Source organism: Myotis daubentonii, chromosome 18 (genome assembly GCF_963259705.1).
Source record: "Myotis daubentonii chromosome 18, mMyoDau2.1, whole genome shotgun sequence".
Taxonomy (NCBI): domain Eukaryota; kingdom Metazoa; phylum Chordata; class Mammalia; order Chiroptera; family Vespertilionidae; genus Myotis; species Myotis daubentonii.
This window is the reverse complement of record NC_081857.1, coordinates 42,211,396-42,230,804: the sequence shown is the minus strand read 5'-3', so window position 1 is coordinate 42,230,804 and position 19,409 is coordinate 42,211,396. Positions and strand designations below refer to the sequence as shown.

The following is a 19,409-nucleotide window of genomic DNA, read 5'->3' as shown; positions in this document are numbered from 1 at the left end:
AGACACCAGCTTGTCTGTCGTGAACACAACATGGAATTGACTCATACCAACTGTGACCCAGAAAATCTGTCAGGAGGCATCTGCGGGCGAGAAAAGGCTGTGCCGCCTCCAAAGCGTCCGCCGTGAGCTGTGCGCGGGGGCGTGGGTGCGTGTACGGGTCCAGGTTTGCGGGGAGGACCCATCGGCGTGGAGTGTGGCGAATGGGGCCGGCGTGCTGCGGGGGCGAGTGTGGGGGGCAGGACAGGGAGACTCTAGCGGAACGCGGTCGCCTGTGGTTCCCAAAGACACACTGTAACCTCGGTGTCTGTCTCCAGCAACACTTCCCACTGCCCTACCTGCTGTGGGGGAAGTAACAGGATGAGTAAAGAGGGTGGTCGAGCACTCGTCAGCGTGGCTCAGGGGCTGAGCATGGACCTAGGAACCAGGGGGTCAGGGTTCGATCCCCAGTCAGGGCACAGGCCCTGGTTTCAGGCTCGATCCCCAGTGTGGGGCTTGCAGGAGGCAGCCGGTCAGTGATTCTCTATCTCTCTCTCCCCCTCTCCCTTCCTCTCTGAAATCAATAGAAATATATTTAAAAAGAATCCCTGTCATCTCTTCTCAGGATGGGAGAGCTCCTCTGTACGGTGTGCTGCAGGTGGGGGTGTGGTTTGGGGAGTCCTGCCCACTATAGATAGAATTCTTGAACAGCTGTCCCCTATAGGAACTCAAAAATAGGTCCAATTCCTTTATTTTCTCTTTTAATTTAGACTTTTTGTTCATAAGAAATGTGTCCTGAGGGTCTGTTTCACGTCCCCCCCCCTTTCTCTTTCTCTCTCTCTACCCCAGCCCTGCCTCAGTAAATACTTGATGAGGCTCAGAGCAGTAGTAACACTGGGAGTCCGAGGCCTGGGCTTGGATGCTGTTACTTACTGTGCAACTTTCATCAGACATTAATTACTCTTTATCCACGAACGTGCAGAACTAATAATGCTGGCTTTGAAGAAAAACGTTTTGAAGATGAATTAATGTGTATAAAGGTAGAGCTTGTGTCAGTAAAAATTTTGGTAAGAGGAAAAAAGTCCAGAAGAATATACTGGAGACTATATAATGGCATCATAAAACTTATTTAAGCCAGGGGTGGGAGCTTTTTTCCTGCCACAGGCCATTTGGATATTTGCGGGCCACACCCAATGATCAGCTTAAAAGCCAGCCTGCTCTATGTGGCCAGACACTGAATTAACTCACCCCTGAAGCCGTGGCAGGGCCAGGCCCAGTGATTTCCAGGGCCCTACATGATCTGCAGGCTGGGCGTTCCCCGCCCCTGATTTAAGGTACGAATCGTCTCAATGGTGCTTCTAAAGTCAGCAGCTCTGCTCCACAAAGACCAGAGCAGGCGTCCCCTGGTGGGTGCCCCACCCCAGCGTCAGTGCCCTTGGATTACACGGAGCTCTGGGCCTTGGAGAGGAAGGTTTTTCTGGGGGTTGGTTCCCAAGTTAGACAACCTGGGTTCCAAGAAGAAGTTACCAAAAAAGGCACTTCAACCTCAGTAAACCTTACTTTTTCTTGTCAATAAAATGGGGAAAATAGTAATTACCCAACAGCTGTATTGTGAGGATTTTAATGAGATAATATGTGAGAGATTGGATTAAGTACAAAATAAAATAAAAATAATTTACGACAAAATCTATAGCCTGAGAAGCTCTGTGAAATAAATCAGCTCAGATTTTGGCTTCAAAATGATTTTTAACCTCAGTGCGACCTTATGATAATACAGTGTGTTTCTCAGCTTAGATGATGCTCTTTAGGGACAAATAGAGGAAATTATTATCTATAAGAGGTTAAAAAACCTTGAATTTTCTAAGCAGATACATTATTCTTTTTTAAAACATACATTTTTGTTGATTTTAGAGAGAGAGGAAGGGAGAGCGAGAGCGAAAGAGACAAAAATTGATGAGAGAGAAACATCGATCGGCTGCCTCCTGCACGCCCTCTGCTGGGAATCGAGCCCCAACCAGGGCATGTGCCCTGACCGGGACCCTTTCAGGGCCCAGGCCGACACTCCACCAACCGAGCCACACGGGCCAGGCACATTATTCTTTAATCAAGGGTGTATATCAAGAGGACTCCTAGCAGCACCCAGGGACGCCTCCTCTTCAGTCTAATGTATTGGGGGGGGGGGGCTCTGTTGTGCAGAGGACTCAAAGGAAAGCATTTCCTAAAATGGGGCCGTTTAACAGCCGCCCCCTGTCGCCTCCAGTGTCACAGGGAGTCACGCTGACCCTTTCTGAGGGATGCTCAAGGTGTCGGGGTCCTGGCTTGGCAGGTGACGTGTCCACGACACTTGCGGTATTTTCGATAACAGAGTCGACCGGGGCGGCCGGGAGAGAGGCCCCTGCGTTGAAGACAAGTGTGCATTGTGCCGTCGACGAAGAAGGTGCCGCTCAGCAATCGCACGGCTGCCTCACCGCGGCGTTGTCTCACCAAGCGTCTCATTTCCCCACGCGCCTCTCCCCTCGCGCAAATCAGAAAGTAACAGCACTTTCTCGCCGAGAGCTCTCAGCTCCCCCTGCAATTTAATTACCGCCTGTGAAGGAGGGGAGCTGTCAGCTCTTGAGTTTGCTATTGTCTCCTGATGGAGGGCCCCTCGAAATCTTTTTATTTAGGCGTGTTATTTTCAAGAACGTTTCGAAAGGATCAGTTCCGGCTTTCCTGGTTATGAAGAGAGATTTTTAGCATTTGAATAAATAGGATGGTTGATTTTATTCCATAAAAGGAAATAACAGAGAAGCCGTTTCACAAAGAAAACAAGGCTCCCCCCCCCCACCCCCCGCCAGTAAGAATAGCTGTTATGATCAAATTGTATTGTTCTGCTCAAAAACGTCGGTGATATGTGCCTTTAGGGGTAGGGGCAGGCCCATTTTAAGTTTCTGTGATCTTTATTTGTTTACTAGAGGCCTGGTGCATGAAATTCGTGCACTCAGAGGGGGTCCCTCAGCCCGGCCTACACCCTCTCGCAGTCCGGGAGCCCAGAGGGAGTGGGCCTGAGCCATCAGCCGGACATCCTTGGCGCTGCCATGGAAGCAGGAGAGGCTCCTGCCACTGCCGCTTCGCTCGCCAACCATGAGCCGGGCTTCTGGCTGAGTGGTGCTCACTGACCACCAGGGGCAGCTCCTGCATTGAGCGTCTGCCCCCTAGTGGTCAGTGCGCATCATAGCGACCAGTCATTCCACAGTTTGGTGGATTTGCATATTAGCCTTTTATTATATAGGATTATTATTATTTATTGATGAGAGAGAGAGACAGACAGACAGACATCGACTTGTTCCACTTACTGTTACGTTCATTGATTTAGTCTTATATATGCCCTGACAGGGGATTGAACCCATAACCTTGACATATCGAGATGTCGTCGCTCTAACCAACTGAGCTACTGGGCCAGGGCCTAAGTTTCTGTAATATTTAAAAGTAAAGAAAATAAACCTTGGAAAGGCAATAGGGAAACGAGCCTCGATCTATTACTAATATTTTATTTTTCCAAAAGCATTCATTCCTTCCACAAATACTGTTATTTATCAAGTTCCCACTGAGCATGCGCACCGGGACATGGGGTGGGAAGATGGACACGCAGGCCCAGAGGACAGCGTCCATCAACAGGGGGCAAGTCCGTGAAGTAACTGCTGGTTCCGTGAGTGACAGGGAAGGACCAGTGGGCGGGGACAGACGACAGCAACACGGACCGGTTTGTACGGAAATGCTGTTCTCAGAAGGGTGATCTGAGGAGCTGGCGTTTAGGCTGAAATGAAAAGAGAATGAGCCAGAAGATTCAAAACAGACTAGTTTTTCGGAAACCTCACCAAGTATTGGTCCTCTTTGAAATCTCCTAAGAAACTTTAAAAATGCTTTTTCCGAAAAGGTCTTCTGCATCTTGTGATCAATTTGTTCCTAAGTATCTTCTGTTTTTGTGTGTTTGTGTCATAAACTAGAAAATGGATGCAAACACCTTCAGTACTTACAAAGGCCGCGCTTACGGAAATACATCCATTTTCCAAACTGAGCTGCCCCTCAGGCGTGGCCCCGTCCTGGGGGGACCCCTGTGTGCGTGTCCCACCAGGTGGAGGGCGGGCTCACCTGCGCGAGGAGAGGTCGGGCCCTAAGTGGCTGCCGGGTGACCGTGGTGGGTTTCTGCATCTGCTACTGTAATTGTATGATTTCCTCCACGTGCACGTCGTGTGGGGATCCGCACTGAGATGGTTTTCTTTGGAACCGACCCCGGGCCCCTGGGGTGAAGCGGACAGGGTCCTCGCAGCATTTGGCCGGCTCCGTTTTTCGGACTTTCACGTCCGTGTTCCCGAATGAGAATACAGCTGCCCCGCCCCTTCCTGAAGCTTCTGCAGTCGTTCCATGGGCTTCTGTTAAAACCCAAACCCCCACTTCAGGGCCTGGCGGCGGCCCGCTCCCCCGTCACCTTCTGCCGCCCCGCACTCACGGGCTGGGACCGCCCGGAAGGACCCCCTGTCCTTCCTCACACGCGCCCGCCGGCCTCCCGCTGCCACCGGCTAGTAGCTTTGCTCACGACGCACAGCACCTTTCCCTGGTCCAGCTCCATGTTCTCTCCCCTTCTAGGCGTGAGTCCTGGAGGGCCAGCCCATTGCTGTGCCCGCGCCTTAGCCCCGCGCTCAGGCTAGAGGGCTGCTGAGAGGGTGGGAGAGGGCCGGGACGGAACCCGCCCTCCGCGCTGTGCATGGCGCCCCCGTCGCTCCATGCAGGCGGGCCAGTTCCCCCCCCCCCCCCCCCCCCCCGTCCCTGCTCACCCTCCGCACCCCACACCTCCCTGGGACTCAGGAACCCTCCCGCAGCACAGCTGGGCCCTGCTCCCCACCTTCCCGGGCTCCCCACTCCCTGCAGGCTCGCGCCCTGCCCAAAGCCAGTTCCCCCTCTCGCGGTCCATCTGCCCCTCCATGCGTTTCCTGGGGACCCCTTTCCTGTTCCCTCTGCTGGGACAGACTGCTTTCCGCATTGCACGGCCGCCTCGGGGCGTTGTTATTTATTCTCACGGACTGCATCCCCCTCCAGGGAGAGCGGTCGGCTGGTGCAGTCAGCAGGAGGGGACACGGCAGCCCTGGGCCTGGACATGGCTGCTCTGCTGCAAAGGCTGTGTGGTCGCTCGCACTCCCTCCCCCCGGTCCCGGGTGGAAGGACGACTCGCGTGCCGAGTTTGCAGCGTTGGATGCAGATGCAGTGAAATCGTGCACGGGAAGTGTGTGGCCTCCTCGGTGGTCATCACCGTGGCACAGGCACTGGTACTAGTGAGGGCTCGAGGTTGGAGCGGGATCCCGTGTCGTGTGCCCAAGCTCTTAGTATTATGGCTGTCATTGAGCTGGGTGGCTCATGTCTGGCTGTATGTGACGGAGGCTAAGAATTACCCACTAGCCTTGCTGTGAAATAGCAGTCTCCCCACCCCCAGCTTACAAGCGTTTATTATTTCAGTTTTACAGCATTTGATGAGGTCGGGGGCGGGGGGGGGGGGGGGGGACGGGCGGGGAGGGGGAAGAAAGGCTTGCTGCTGCGTCTATGTTTCCACCAACAGAGGGCCAAGTAGCTGCCAGTTTGTGGAAAGAATTAGTCAAGCTTGCGTCCTCTCCCGCCCTCCCGGTGCTGTCTTCCCGCAGAGAACCGAGCTGAAGTCCTACAGGAAAGCTCCTCACACCCATGTGGCTGGAGGGGCCTCCTGGGCCTGCCGGGCTTCTCAGTCGTCCTACACCCCCACTTCAGTCAACTTTTATTATTTGTTTTTATTTTTTAAATACATATCTATTTTTGGAGAGGGTGAGAGAAACAGAAACATCAATGATAAGAGAGAATCATTGATTGGCTGCCTCCTACACAACCCCAACTGGGGATCGAGCCCGCAACCCAGGCATGTGCCCTGATCGGGAATTGAACCAGGACCTCCTGGTTCATAGGTTGTCGCTCAGCCATTGCGCCACGCTGGCCGGGCCTGTTAACTTTTGTCGATGGTCCACGTTCAGTGAGTTCCTGTGGCCAAGGACTTGGTGCGATTAAAGTCAGCTAAAGGAAAGGGCATCTGACAATGGTATACTTATCCAAATTTTGGGGAAAGGTACAGTCCAGGTCATTCTTAGTTTGAGTTAGGTGGTGTGTGTTTATTATAAACTAGAGGCCCGGTGCACAAAATTCGTGCACGGATAGGGTCCCTAGCGGCTGCCGGCTGCCAGCCAGGGCCTCCCTTCCCCCGGCTGCATGCTGCTGCTGCTGCCAGCCGGGGCCTCCCTTCCCGCAGTTGGCCGGCCGGCCCCACCCCCTGGTCAAACTCCCAGTCGAACTCCTGGTCAAGTGGACAATTTGCATATTAGGCTTTTATGATATAGGATTAGAGTTTCCAAGGATTGGAATCATGGGAGCTGACTGGGTGACGGGGACGCCTCTGGCCTGGAGGTTGGACTGCATCCTGTCTGGAGGTTGTAACGCCACTTAACTGAGTGTTCCACCACAATGACCGGACACGGAGGCCGGGGGGGTGGGGGGGGGGAGCCGCAGCGAACAAAACCCTCCTGCGGGGGCGGGGGGGGGGGGAGCCGCAGCGAACAAAACCCTCCTGCAGCATAAACCCCAGCAGCACACACAGCAGAGGTGATGGAGTGTCTGTGCAGAACTTGGAGACAAGTTGTAGTTCCATTCCCTTTGTTTGGTGAATAGTGGGGCTGAAGTCCAGGGTTGGAGAGTTAGCCAGGGTCCTGTGCTCAGTGGGCTCAGACCTGGGACCCCCACTCAGCACCTCTGACCAAACCCAGTGTTCTCCTGATGTGAACGAGGTTGCACACAGTAAATGCCGCTGACTTTGCAAAAAAAATGAAAAAGAAGAATTATTCTTCAGCTGTTTTGGTATCTATGCATATAAAAAGCTAATATGCAAAGTGTCCCCTCAGGAGTTCAACTGGGAGACCAGGAGTTAGATCGCTCGCTATGACATGCGCTGACCTCCAGGGGGTGGGGCGGAATGAAGGAAGGTCCCGGCCAGCAGCGGCAGCCAGGGAAGGAAGGCCCCGATCGGCCCTGATCTCCTGCCAGGCCGAGCGACCCTACCCGTGCATGGATTTTGTGTACTGGGCCTCTAGTTTTGATATAATGTAATGTGCAGCCTAGACTCCTTGCTCAGTGGCTGGAATCCGTAGATCCACTTCTCTCTCTGTGTCCTGTTCAGCTCACGGAGGAGATCGGGAAGCTGGAGGACAAGGTGGAGTGCGCCAACACCGCACTGAGAGCGGACTGGGAGCGATGGAAGCAGAACATGCGGAACGACATCAAGTCCGCGTTTGCGGACACGGCCGAGCGGAACATCCACTACTATGAGCAGGTGATTATGACCCGGGATAGCGCCTCCTGTAACAGGGCGTCTTCTCCTTTACTGCCCCCCTGGCCTGTGTTGGGAGAGTGGTAAGGAAGCAGGTGGCCCGTTCAAGAGCCTCTTGGTGGCTCAATGCCCATGAACTTGCCGGTTAATGGGGTGATGCCACACCCGCCCACTGAGATGCGTGTGTGGATGACCACAAGGAGGATGTGTTTTCTGTCGTCGTCTTCTGCACAAGATCCCAGGGGCACACACACCTGAGCGCAACATGAGGGGACATGCCACCGTTTCCTCTGGTGTCTTTCTCGTTGGTCTCTTGATCCGGAAGGATTCGAAGTCCTTGCGAGCACTTGATAATGCTTCCTCATCATCTCCTTTCTTATTCCGTCTTTCCCTCCCTTTCTTCTTTAAAAAAATATTTTAATTGATTTCAGAGAGGAAGAGGAAGATATAGAAACATCAGTGATGAGAGGGAATCATTGATCAGCCACCCCCTGCACGCCCCTCACTGGGGATGGAGCTCGCATCCAGGGCATGTGCCCTGACCAGGAATCGAATCTTGACCTCCTGGTTCATAGGTCGATGCTCAACCACCGAGCCATGCTGGCCAGACTCTCCCTTTCTTATGTAATAAAGGGTTTGCAAAGTGAGGAAAGAAAAAACAATTTTCTTAGAAACAATTCAATTAGCATCACATACCATATTGCCATTTTGCAAGTTTTGTCCATCACAGCATTTGCTATCAGATGTTATGTTTTTAACACTTACCTCCAAGTAAATTATAGTTCTTTTTTTAATTTTTAATATGTTTTTATTGATTTTTTTTTTTTTAGAGAGAAAAGAAGGGAGAGAGAGAAAGAGAGAAACATTGATCGGCTGCCTCCTGCAGCCCGAAATCTGGGCATGTGCCCTGGCCGGGAATCGAACTGGCAACCTTTTGGTGCTTGGTACCATTTCCAACCATCTGAACCACACCAGCCGCAGTGTGAATTATAATTGGACTAGAGGCCCAGTGCACAAGATTCATGCGCTGGTAGAGGGGGGTCCCTCAACACAGCCTGTGCCCTCTTGTAGTCCGGGACCCTTCGGGGGATGTCCGACTGCCGGCTTAGGCCCTCTCCGGGACCTTTCGCTCCTTACCGCCCGCCTGCTTGCTGCTCTTTACTGCTTGTCTCGATGCTCCTTAGTGCTGCCGTGGAGGCGGGAGAGGCTCCTGCCACCGCCGCTGCGTTCGCCAGCCATGAGCCTGGCTTCTAGCTAAGCAGCACTCCCCCTGTGGGAGTGCACTGACCACCAGGGGGCAGCTCCTGCATTGAGCGTCTGCACCTGGTGGTCAGCGCGCATCATAGCGACTGGTCGTTCGCTGTTTGGTTGATTTGCATGTTAGGCTTTTATTATATTGGATGTGTGAACTTCATTATAACTTCAGAAAACCCCACCATTACTTGTTCTGTGGTTTTTTTCCTGAGTAACTTCTAAGTGGTTGGCAGGTCGTCCCAGCGCAATGGGGAGGGTGGAGCCCTTCAGTCCAGGCTCCCTAATTTGCACACAGACTGTGTTGTGGGCCTGGACCGCCACCCACCGTTTGCTGTTGTCCGTTCACTTCAGAATCTCTCAGACACACAGGGAAGTGGAATGCTCCAGAATCGTCCCATTCCCTTTGTAAGTTTAATCACATTCTTATGGAAATACTTCTTTTTTCATCAACATTTGCACAGACAGAGCCCCAGCGGGGTTTGTTTCTAGTGTGATGGATGAAATACGGAACGAACACTTGCCTCTGGACTTACTTTTATGAAGACAAATGGTCACAGCTGGTTTATAACTTAAAATTTAAATACCAAAGTGATCGAGGAAAATCAGATTATGAATATAAGGCAGAGGTCTGTACCAGAAGCCAATTATTGTCGTGGTGAATGTGCGTGGATGTGCGAATTTACCCAGAGGCAGTTGACAGCAAATATAAAACAGGAATTTTATAAAATGAGGCCATTCCCACTTTGTCCTGTAGGATCGATAAGTAGGAATACATTTATGGAGTCTTTTTTTTTTTAAAATGAGAAGAACAAAACAATGGAACCCCAAACCCAGTTGAACATGAGTGAATCGTTTCAAAGTCTACTGGTACCCAGATAACTGAGGACAGCGATTCCTGTCACAGTGGGAAGGGACGCACAACCACAATCGTGCTGGACCAAGTGCATGGCCGTTTTCTAGTTGTTCCCCAGCAGTAGCTGTTTGTGTCATTGATGCTGATGATAGAGATGTTGATGATAGAGATGCTGATGATAGAGATGCTGATGATAGAGATGATAGAGATGTTGATGATAGAGATGATGATAGAGATGCTGATGATGATAGAGATGCTGATGATAGAGATGATGATGATAGAGATGATGATGGTGATGATGATGGCAAAGAGATTTGGAAGAAAGTGATCCTTACTATGTCGTACAAATTGAAAGGATAGATGCTTTGAAAGCTTAATTTTTACGGCATAACCATGAAAAGAGTACGTCATGTTAACTTTTTTTGCCAAGTGCAGCAGTTTGTGGTTAGCTGGACATAATACTCAGAGTAACAGAACGTGTTCCTTCGCACAGTTTATTTTAGAATTACTAGTTAATGGATGGAGGTCCTTGTTCTGTTGCCTTATCTTTCTGGTTATAAAATTAATACCAGGGCACTCAGAACAAGCAACAACAGAGCTCAGTCCTCTGACAAGTAGGGAGGAAATGAAGAGAGCCCATGGCCTTGTCGCCTCGAGTGGCACTTTAAGCACCATTATCGGAAAACGATTTGCTGTGTCCAATCAAACTATTGTTCAGCGTCTGCAGGGCCCTTTCTGAGCGTGTCAGCATAAAGACATGTGGCCGCGCCCGTCCAGGGTGGCTCGGTTGGTTGGGCATTGTCCCATGCACCCGGAGGTCGCTGGTTCAATTCCCAGTGGGGGCACTTGGCTGGGTTGTGGGCTTGATCCCCAGTAAGGGGAGTGCAGCAGGCAGCCGGTCCATGTTTCTCTCTCAGCGATCTCTCTCTCTCTCTCTTCCTCTCTCTCTAAAAATCATTAAAAAAGAACAACATGAGGTTGCATGGCCAGGTCAGAGATCACGTCATTCCAGATGCTGTCAGTCTTCTATGTCGTTGCCTCATGTAGAATCACTCATTTAAGGATCTAATCTGTCAAGTAGAGGTGATGGTACTCCTCCTGTCACCCCCCTCCCAGCCACACAGTCCTCACAGCATCTGTGGAAAATAAAATTAGAAAACATGCGCGATGCTGTCACACAAACCACCTCACCACTGCGCCTGCGCCTCGAGAATCGCCCAGGAACCCAGAAGTGAGTGTGGTCTTCCTCTCCATGCTCTGGGCTTTGGGTGCCCAGACACAGGGACCTTGATGTTTGGAGTGTAATTCCATACGGAACTGGGCGCGCCTCGCGTGACTGGCTTGCTGTTAGTAAAGATGATGATGACACGATACCGCAAAAGTGCGCGTGGAAAAGATACGCCTTCGAATGTGGCTCCTGGATTAATTCTTCCTCTGAGACTTGCCATGCAGGAGAGGCCCAGCTTTCCCGGGTGTGAAAGTGAGAAGCGAACCTCTCTCTTCAGCCGACCTTGAGTGAGAGCTCAGACGCACGACAAAGCGGTGAAGCAATGGGCCACAAGGTGGCGTTTCCAGCTGATGAGCCCTGTGCCTTCACTCCTGCAGTTACGGCTTGACAGGTGCACACTTATTACTGGCATATTCTTGAGAGACATAAGAAATTTTTAGAAAACATGCAGATTTCGTCATTCTGAAGTTGTTGGTATTTATAACATCGGAAGTTGGCAGGTGACTCTCAGGAGCTGAATGTAGGCTTTCCCCCGAATGGAATCTATGGAAATCTTGAGCTGCTGCAAAATAGCAGGACTGCTTTCCTCTAGTGACATGGCCTCCAGTGTCTCTCTAGATGGGTGACTTCTCAAAACTTTACAGCAGGCGGCTCCCAAAGCTTCCGTGACGGGTTTGAGTGTCAGGGTTCGGTGGTAAAGAGCAGTTACTAAAAGGTCGCACAGCTCGTCGCCCTCATCTTAGGCCTGGTCTACGACTTTGGTAACGTCATTGATTTTGCAACCATATTGGCTCCAGGTAGAGATGTTTACATGTTTGAGCGTCAGTATTTCCTCAAACATCAGTGATGTCGTCTGCGCCCAAGGCCATTGGGACACTCAGTGGACCCGCAGCCACGGCTCCCACCAGTAGGTTAGTAGAGAGACGCACTTACACCGTGCTGTCTGAATACGCTTTCAGATCAGGGGGGAGATGGTAGCCACCACAATTGCTGCCTTAATATGGGAATTTCTGATTTTAAAAGAAACACATGCTAAGGTTTGGCTGTTACCACATTTTATAAATTTATGGTTATTTTACTTGGTTGTCATAGGTAGTATTGAGGTGTTTATGTGATAATTTGGATGAAACTAACTTTTCTTTTTTCAAGTTTTCTGTTGCAATTGCAGTTGACATTCAGGATTATTTTGTGTTAGTTTCAGGTGAACAGCATGGTGGTTAGACAATCACATGCTTTTCAAAGTGGTCCCCCCGGTATTTCCAGTTCCCACCTGGCACCATACAGAAATGTGACAGTGTGATTGCCCATATTCCCTATGCCGCGCGTTATATCTTTAAGGCGATTCTGAAACAACCACTGTGTACTTCTAAACCCCTTCACCTTTTTCACCCAGCCCCGAACCCCGTCTCCTCTGACAACCATCAATCTGTCTCCGGATCTATCAGTCTGTTTGGATGAAACTAAGTTTTCTGTTAGCTGTTCCATGAACAGGGTGTGGCATCTATATAATAAAAGCCTAAGTGGCTGTTAAGGCAGAACAACCAGAACGACCGGTTGCTATGATGCTCACTGACACCAAGGGCAGACACTCAACACAGGAGCTGCCCCCTGGTGGTTAGTGCGCTCACAGGCGGGGCCTCCGGCCGCTCAGCCAGAAGCCGGGCTCACGGCTGGTGAGTGCAGCGGTGGTGGCGAGAGCTTCTCCCACTGCCACAGCAGCGCTCAGGAGCAGTGAGCCAAGCAGTAAGGATCGAGCAGGCCGGAAAGTAAAGAGCAAGAGATCCCGGATCCCCTGGGGATCGGGCCTAAGCCGGCAGGTGGACATCCTGAGGGGTCCCTGACTGCGAGAGGGCACAGGCCGGGCTGAGGAAACCGCCCCCCCCAGTGCATAATTTCGTGCACCGGGCCTCTAGTTACCTATAAAAATACTAAACTTTATGTTGGCCTTATTCCATGGTGGCTAAGAGCATGGGCTGTGGGCAGGAGCAATGGTGACCTTGAGCTGGAAGCCCTTGAAGACTTATACTTGAGGTTCTTCATCTCTAAAGCACTAAAAATAACAGGGCCCTCATCACAGATCTGCCTGCATGCTAGGCTGTGTGTGTGTGTGTGTGTGTGTGTGTGTGTGTGTGTGTGTGGAATAGAATGAAGACAGATGAAAGACAAGGCCCAGAAGCAACATTGACCATTCTGGGTAAGTCACTAAAATAAATGATTTTGAAGCTTTCTTACTCAGAAATATTTTTCTGGCGTCTCAACCAGCTTATCCTTTAAGTCACAACTTCTTTCCCTTGAGCCTGAAGTTGCCAACATAGAACGTAAGTCTCCAAGCTGCTCGATAGACACATGAAATGCGTGTCACCCTCACTCCGTGCCCAGCACAAAGGGAGGTTTCGGTAAACGCCGACCCCTGGAGGAAGAGCAGCCACCGGCACTGCGTCTCCGTGCTGTATGGATCTTTGGACATCCTTTGCGATGATGATCATCCTACAAATATCGAAGATGGTGGGGAGGGGCAGTGTTGCCCCTGCTGTGTCTCCACACCTCGTCCTGCCCCACAGCCAGGCAGACTCGACCGTTGCGTGGGGTCGCCATCAGTCCTGGGACACCCGCCCTTTTAGTTCTCGGGTGACACTTGATGGGCACACTTGTGAAAATGGCCCAAAGAAGGACCAAGGTCCGCCTGCAGTCCCACTGGGTCCGAACGGCCTCACACCCCACCGGCTCGGAAACTATTCATCCTTAAATGCGGAAGCTCCCGTGGGAGCTCTGTTGTGCCTGTGGGAGCCCCATTCGTGTCCTCATTTGTTCTTTAGGAAACTTGGCCCCCTCGCTGTGGGGTCGCCACCCATGTGCCTCTTCTAAAGGCACCAGCATCGCTGCCTCGTGGAAATGGCAAGAGATTCACTTTCACTGGACAGTACAGGTCACAATTCCCTTAACTGTCAGATACACAGCGTGATTTCCTCAAAGCATTGAAGCCAACGAAATAGAACGCATGGGGGACCATGACACACGATTCAACTAGAAGTGGGATTCCTGTGCTGATTCTCCAGTGAGGATAAAGCTAGAACGAGCTGACGGGTTCCATGAACGTTCAGGCCACGGAGATACCGGGCACTTTCGGGCGTTGCTGAGTTTTTAGGTTTTTAGCTCACGTCACAAGTTGTCATGATTTCAGAGTCGAAAAAATCAATCCCTTAATGGTGTGTTCTCTTCCACCGCTGAAAAAAGGCTGCTCTGCTGTCTTCTCGCTCACACCATTTGGGTGAGAAATGCTGTCATCCTTGTCTTCTGTATACAGCACACAAGCTGTTAAGATTGTCCCGTGGATGCAGGTCGCACGGGTACCGGGGGCTAGGCCATGGGGAGGATCGGCCCCAGGCAAGGTCACGACCCCATTTACATCTGTGCGTCTTCTTCAGTCTCCTGATCCCTTTCTCGCTTCCCGAGCCCAGCAGTGGCCAGCTCGCCCCAGCGGGGCCCGCAGACCCTCATCGCTTCATCGCTAACTTTCTGAGCACTTGCTTTGTGCGAGGCGTTCTGCCTAGAGGTTTGTGCAGGTCACAGAAATGCCACTTCACAGCTGCTTTCGTGGTGAGTGAGCACTGTCAGTGACCTGGGTTTCAGCTGAAGAAACGTGGATCTAGACCGTCAGCCTGTGCGGACCCACCTGCTGCTGTGGGACTCAGACCCGACGGAGGCATGGTTGCGTCTCCGCCCTCTGCCTGGATGTCTCAGACCGGCCCCCTCACAGCCAAATGCTCCATCTTTCCCTGGATCACTTAGTGCGGTACCAGTGGGTCATTTCAGCAAACTAATCCTGGCTCACCTTTTAACCTTGTATAGGCTTTCCCCGCCCTGAGCAGTCGTTTCCCTCATTAAGAATTAAAGTATAGCTCTCCCCGGTTTGGCTCAGTGGATAGTGTCAGCCCGTGGACTGAAGGGTCCTGGGTTTGATTCCAGTCAAGGGCATGCGCCCCGGTTGCAGACTCGATCATTGTCCCTGGTTGGGGTTCGTGCAGGAGGCAACCAATAGATGTGTCTCTCTCACATTGATGTTTCTTGCTCTCTCTGTCTCTCCCCCCTTCCACTCTTTCTCAAATTCAATGGGAAAATATCCTCTGGTGCGATTAATAAAATGTTTTTTTTGAAAAGAATTAAAATGTGTAGAACAGGACGGGGGCCTGGCAAGCTGGTGGGAGAGTGGAGTGGGGCGGATGGCTGTGGGCCGGTGATACCGGGCCTCCCGTCCTTGAACACTGACCGTGAGCCACTGCTCATCTCCTCGTGTGTGTTTTCGTTCCTCAGTGCCTTGCTACCTGGGAATCCTTCCTCACAGCACAGTCCGACCTCTACGCCAAAGAACCCCCTGAAGATCAACCTTAGTCCCACGGGAGGCCGGCTTCTGTGTGACCTTGGAGAGACAGCATCGGTTGGCCAAAGTGATGCCCTCGGGATGGGTCGTATCCTTTCTAAAGTGGACGGAAACGTCCCACAGGGTCTGGGAAACCAACAGGGGGGGAGCTCGGGAGTTCCAGATCGCTGGTATAAATTGGGATGTACGTGTATAGCTTAGTTTTCATTATGTTCGTAAATTTGTATGCCCACAATGAGATATAGAACATCTCAAGTATTTGTCCGTGGAACGTGTCATTCTAAATATATTGTAAAGACTCAATTTTAATAAAAAGTTTGATATGAAAGGACTGGCTGTGGTGTGTTCTTTTTCTACAGAACCTGAAGCAGATTCTAATATGAATTCCGCGGATAGTAACAGTCACCTTTATTTCATCCCAGCTTCCTCTGAAATGCTATTCACTTCAATTAAGAACTTGAAATAATTATAAAAAACTAGAGGCCTGGTGCACAAATTCGTGCGGGGGGGGGTGGTCCCTCGGCCTGGCCGGTGATCAGGGCAGCAGGAGGTTGGCTCGGGGGAGGGGTCACCTGAGGTTGGCCATCCAGGGGGAGGGGCCACGGGAGGTTGGTTGTAGAAGTGCACTGACCACCAGGGGACAACTCCTGCACTGAGTGTCTGCCCCCTGGTAGTCAGTGTCCGTTATAGCAACCAGTCGACCAGTAGTTCAGTTGTTCGGTCACTTAGGCTTTTATATATATAGATGATTTAATATGATTAAACATGACTGAGAACTGTTCAATGGTTGGTTAAAAGATAAGTAATTATTTTCCACAATTTTTAAAAAGGTACCAAAATTATTATTTGAGTTCTTAGTTAGAAATCATTATGTGATCATATTCCCACTGGTAAATTTTGGGGGGTCTTTTTTACATAGTCTTCACAACTCACATCTAGCTTTTTATTTTTTTTAAATATGTTTTTATTGATTTTATAGAGAGGAAGAGAGAGAGAGAAACATCAATGAGAGAGATTCATCAATAAGCTGCCTCCTGCATGCCCCCAACTGGGGATCAAGCCCGTATCCTGGGCATGTACCAGGAATCGAACTGGGTACATCTTGGTGCACAGAAGATGCCCAATGAACTGAGCCACACCAGCCATGCCAGATTTTTTTTACTGTACACAGTGTTTATGAGATTGATTCTGCCATTTATTTATTGAACTAGAGGCCTGGTGCACAAAAATTCGTGCACTCGGGAGTGGGGGATCAGCCTGGCCTGTGCCCTCTTGCAGCCTGGAACTCCTCAGGGGATGTCCACTTGCCAGCTTAGGCCCGCTCTGGCAGGCCAGGAGCCCTCAGGGAATGTCTGACTGCCGGCTTAAACATGAATGATAACTGGCAGTCAGACATCCTTAGCACTCCACAGCCAACCTTCTGTGACCCCTCTCCCCCCTCATCTCTGTCTAGCTCTCTGCTGTACCACCTGGAGCTTCTGGTGTGGGTTTCTTGAGCTGGTTGTCACGTGTGCTGGGATGGTTATTGTTAGTAACGTGAAATATGATTCCTGGATCCTTCATCATCAAAACAACAACAAAAGAGCATAACATATTTGACTTTTACTTAAAAGAAAGACCTACCCTATGGTTTACACGTACCTTTCATTGAACATGGGCCTGTTTTCCATACCTGCTCCCGGAACACTGGGTTCCTTCTGTTCAGTGTCTGTTCCCCAGGCCCAGCATGAAAGGAATCGGGAAACGTCTCCTGATGCCCCGCGTTCCCAACACCAGATGGAGAGTGACAGCCCCGCCGCAGAGAGGATGGAAAACTGCCTGGAGACAGATCCTTGGCAGCCCAGCTCTGACATTGAGCTGACAGATGTCAAGATAACGCTCCTGCGTGTTTGATCGTGGCTTTGGTAAACTCTCAGAGTAGTTAGAGGTAGCATGGAATTCTGCGTGCGCTGTGAGAAGCAACACGAGGCATTTGGAGCATTTGCAATGCTGACCTTGTGTGTGAGGTATTCCAGGCCCCATCTCCCATCTGTGGAAGGGGAAGTCAGCCTGCCAGACCTGCAGTGCTGGGAAGTATGAGAGTAAATTATGCACAGCTGACTTGGGCTACTTGGACCCCCCAAAAAAAAGCATGAAATTCTACATCCGTTTCCCCTTATTCCTTCCTCCTTGCCCCCCATACTTGAAACTTGCAGCCCATCCATGAATTTATCCTGAGACAAAACAAGCCACGGGTCCTAACTCCTGAGGTATATTGTAGTAAGAAGGGTTCCGCGTAGGATGCAAGTGTGTGAGTAAAAATAGACATAGGTACATATTTGAGTTCATGTTTATGTACACGGGCGTGTGTGCATGTGCGGGGTGGCAGCGTGTGCAGTAATTAGTGGAAAGATGAGTGCACTAGAAATCACCGGAGTGGGAAGCCCATTGCATGGACACTGATGCTTATAGTCCTGCCTCCTTTCAGTGAACCACAGCTCCCTCGGGTTTGAAAATATACTTACGTTCATCTTCATACAGTTACTGAGCAATGAGATGCTTTCCAGTGGGCAGCTGTGCGTGTGTGTGTGTGTGTGTGTGTGTGTGTGCGTGTGTCTGCCCTCATCCCTCGGGGAGTGTGACTCTTTCAGGCCATAATTACATTCGTTCCAGGGGGCACAGCGGACCTCCCCCAGCCTGTTGATACTTCTCTCGGCGTAAGCCATGGAGATGGAAGAGGTGGCTCGTGTTTTCCAGTCTACAGCATGATGCCAGGGGAATCTTCCGGTAAGATCAGAAGAACAATGCTTTCTCATTTTAAGGGAAATCATCCCCGAACATCCCCATGGAGCTGGGTAAGTGAGGCATTTGATAATTATGCATACAAGGCGTTCTCTTCCTACCTGAAGTATGGTGATTACCAATTCCAAGATTAAGTTGCGATCACTTTTAGGTGGTTTATTGGAACAATCTGAGATGGTAAAATCTTTTGAAACCCTTCGCATGGACCTGTCGCCATCCGTGCATCCACTCGGGGCTAATGCGCTAGCTCCTCAGATATTCCCCTGCGGACAGGTGCCCCGCCTGCCATCTGGGGGCTGTGGACGGTAACGGGAGATTACAGAAGCGCCGCCGGCCCTCAGGAGCTGCAAGTTCCCTGACAGACGGACGCCGTGCACAGGCAACAACAAGTCTCCATCGGTGCCGGCACGCGCGCGCGGCCCTAGGGTTGCCATAGGAAAGCGCCAACGAGGTGGCTCAGGACAGCAGAGGTTTACTGCCTCACGAAATGGAGTCACTCGGGGAAAATCCCACATCAACAACCCAAATTTAACTAAGTTTTTATGCTTGACTCTCCCAGGGAAGGAAGGCCTAGGTCACCCTCCGGGAGGCCTGACCGGGCTCCTGGACAGCCCTTTGCTCCAATTCGGAAGGTAACCGTGCTCTAACCAGCCGGCAACCCCTGCTGGGACGTCCGTGTCGCTGCTCACCTTGATCTATAAAAACCTCTCACCTTCGCTCTTCCGAGTTCCGTTCTATCTGCAGAATTTTTTCTTGTAACTCCATCCAGTAGTCCGAGCTAAAGAACATTGTCGATAAAACGCTGGGAATTCTGAAATGCAAAGATGTCGGTGGCTGTAAGAACATGGCCAATGCACTGACAGGTTACGGTTCATTACCTGTCGCCCGGAAGGCCTGGCTGGTACTGGTTGTGGTTGGAGTCAGATTGGACTCTTGCCGGGATGCCTCCCGTTAGACCGTGTGCCCCTGGGGCTGCCACCCGTGCAGGCCAGGCCCTGGGACTGAGGTCAGCCACACAGAATAGGCTCAGTACCCGTTGAACTGGACTTAGAATAAAAATCTGGATCATTCACTATTTTTTCAAACTCCCACATGACTTCGATCACAATGTCTACTGAGGCCGGTTGTTCAGGTGGTACCTTGCGTCTGCATGAGGCGTTTCTCTGCCTCTGTGAATCGGTTTTACAGTGCTGACTTGGGAGGGTCTTTCTGTCCAGTTCTGTGGTCATGAGTCTAAAGCAACGCCTAAGACCGTCTCCTAAATTTCGTCATAATTTGCCCGCATTTTGCTGGAGATGGTCCCAGGGGGAACTTAGTCCAACCACAAATGTGTTGGGGATTCAGGGGCCTAAAATAGGGACGCAGTTTTTTATTCTCTCTGAGCTCAGTCTTGGCTACCGGCTGCCAGGGGCCGAGAGCTCCCCGAGCAGACCCTGCCCTGTGAGCACGTTCTGCCGGGAGGTGCCCTGGTCCAGAGGACGTGCCGTCCGTCCGAGCTGGTCTGAGGGCTGTTTGAGGTTGCAATCTTGTAAACGGGTCTGAAAATAGCCCCCTTTTCAAGACC

The 19,409-nt window shown here is 51.1% G+C and overlaps 1 protein-coding gene and 1 long non-coding RNA gene across 4 annotated transcripts in view; both read left to right on the top strand.

The window, feature by feature from the left end:
- Positions 1 to 15,392, top strand: part of SNX7 (sorting nexin 7) — a 38,570-nt gene extending 23,178 nt beyond the window's left edge. For all 3 annotated transcript variants that reach the window (XM_059674660.1, XM_059674658.1, XM_059674661.1), the window contains 2 exons: positions 7,202 to 7,354; positions 14,998 to 15,392. In XM_059674660.1, coding sequence (XP_059530643.1) covers positions 7,202 to 7,354; positions 14,998 to 15,075 — 231 coding nt within the window. In that variant the 3' untranslated portion in view covers positions 15,076 to 15,392. The remainder of the gene's footprint in view (positions 1 to 7,201; positions 7,355 to 14,997) is intronic.
- A 1,324-nt stretch (positions 15,393 to 16,716) lies between these two features.
- On the top strand, positions 16,717 to 18,886 carry LOC132220461 (uncharacterized). The gene is made up of 3 exons (XR_009449791.1): positions 16,717 to 16,968; positions 17,717 to 17,830; positions 18,405 to 18,886. It is a non-coding gene; the product is annotated as an uncharacterized LOC132220461 (long non-coding RNA).
- Positions 18,887 to 19,409: the final 523 nt, after the last annotated feature.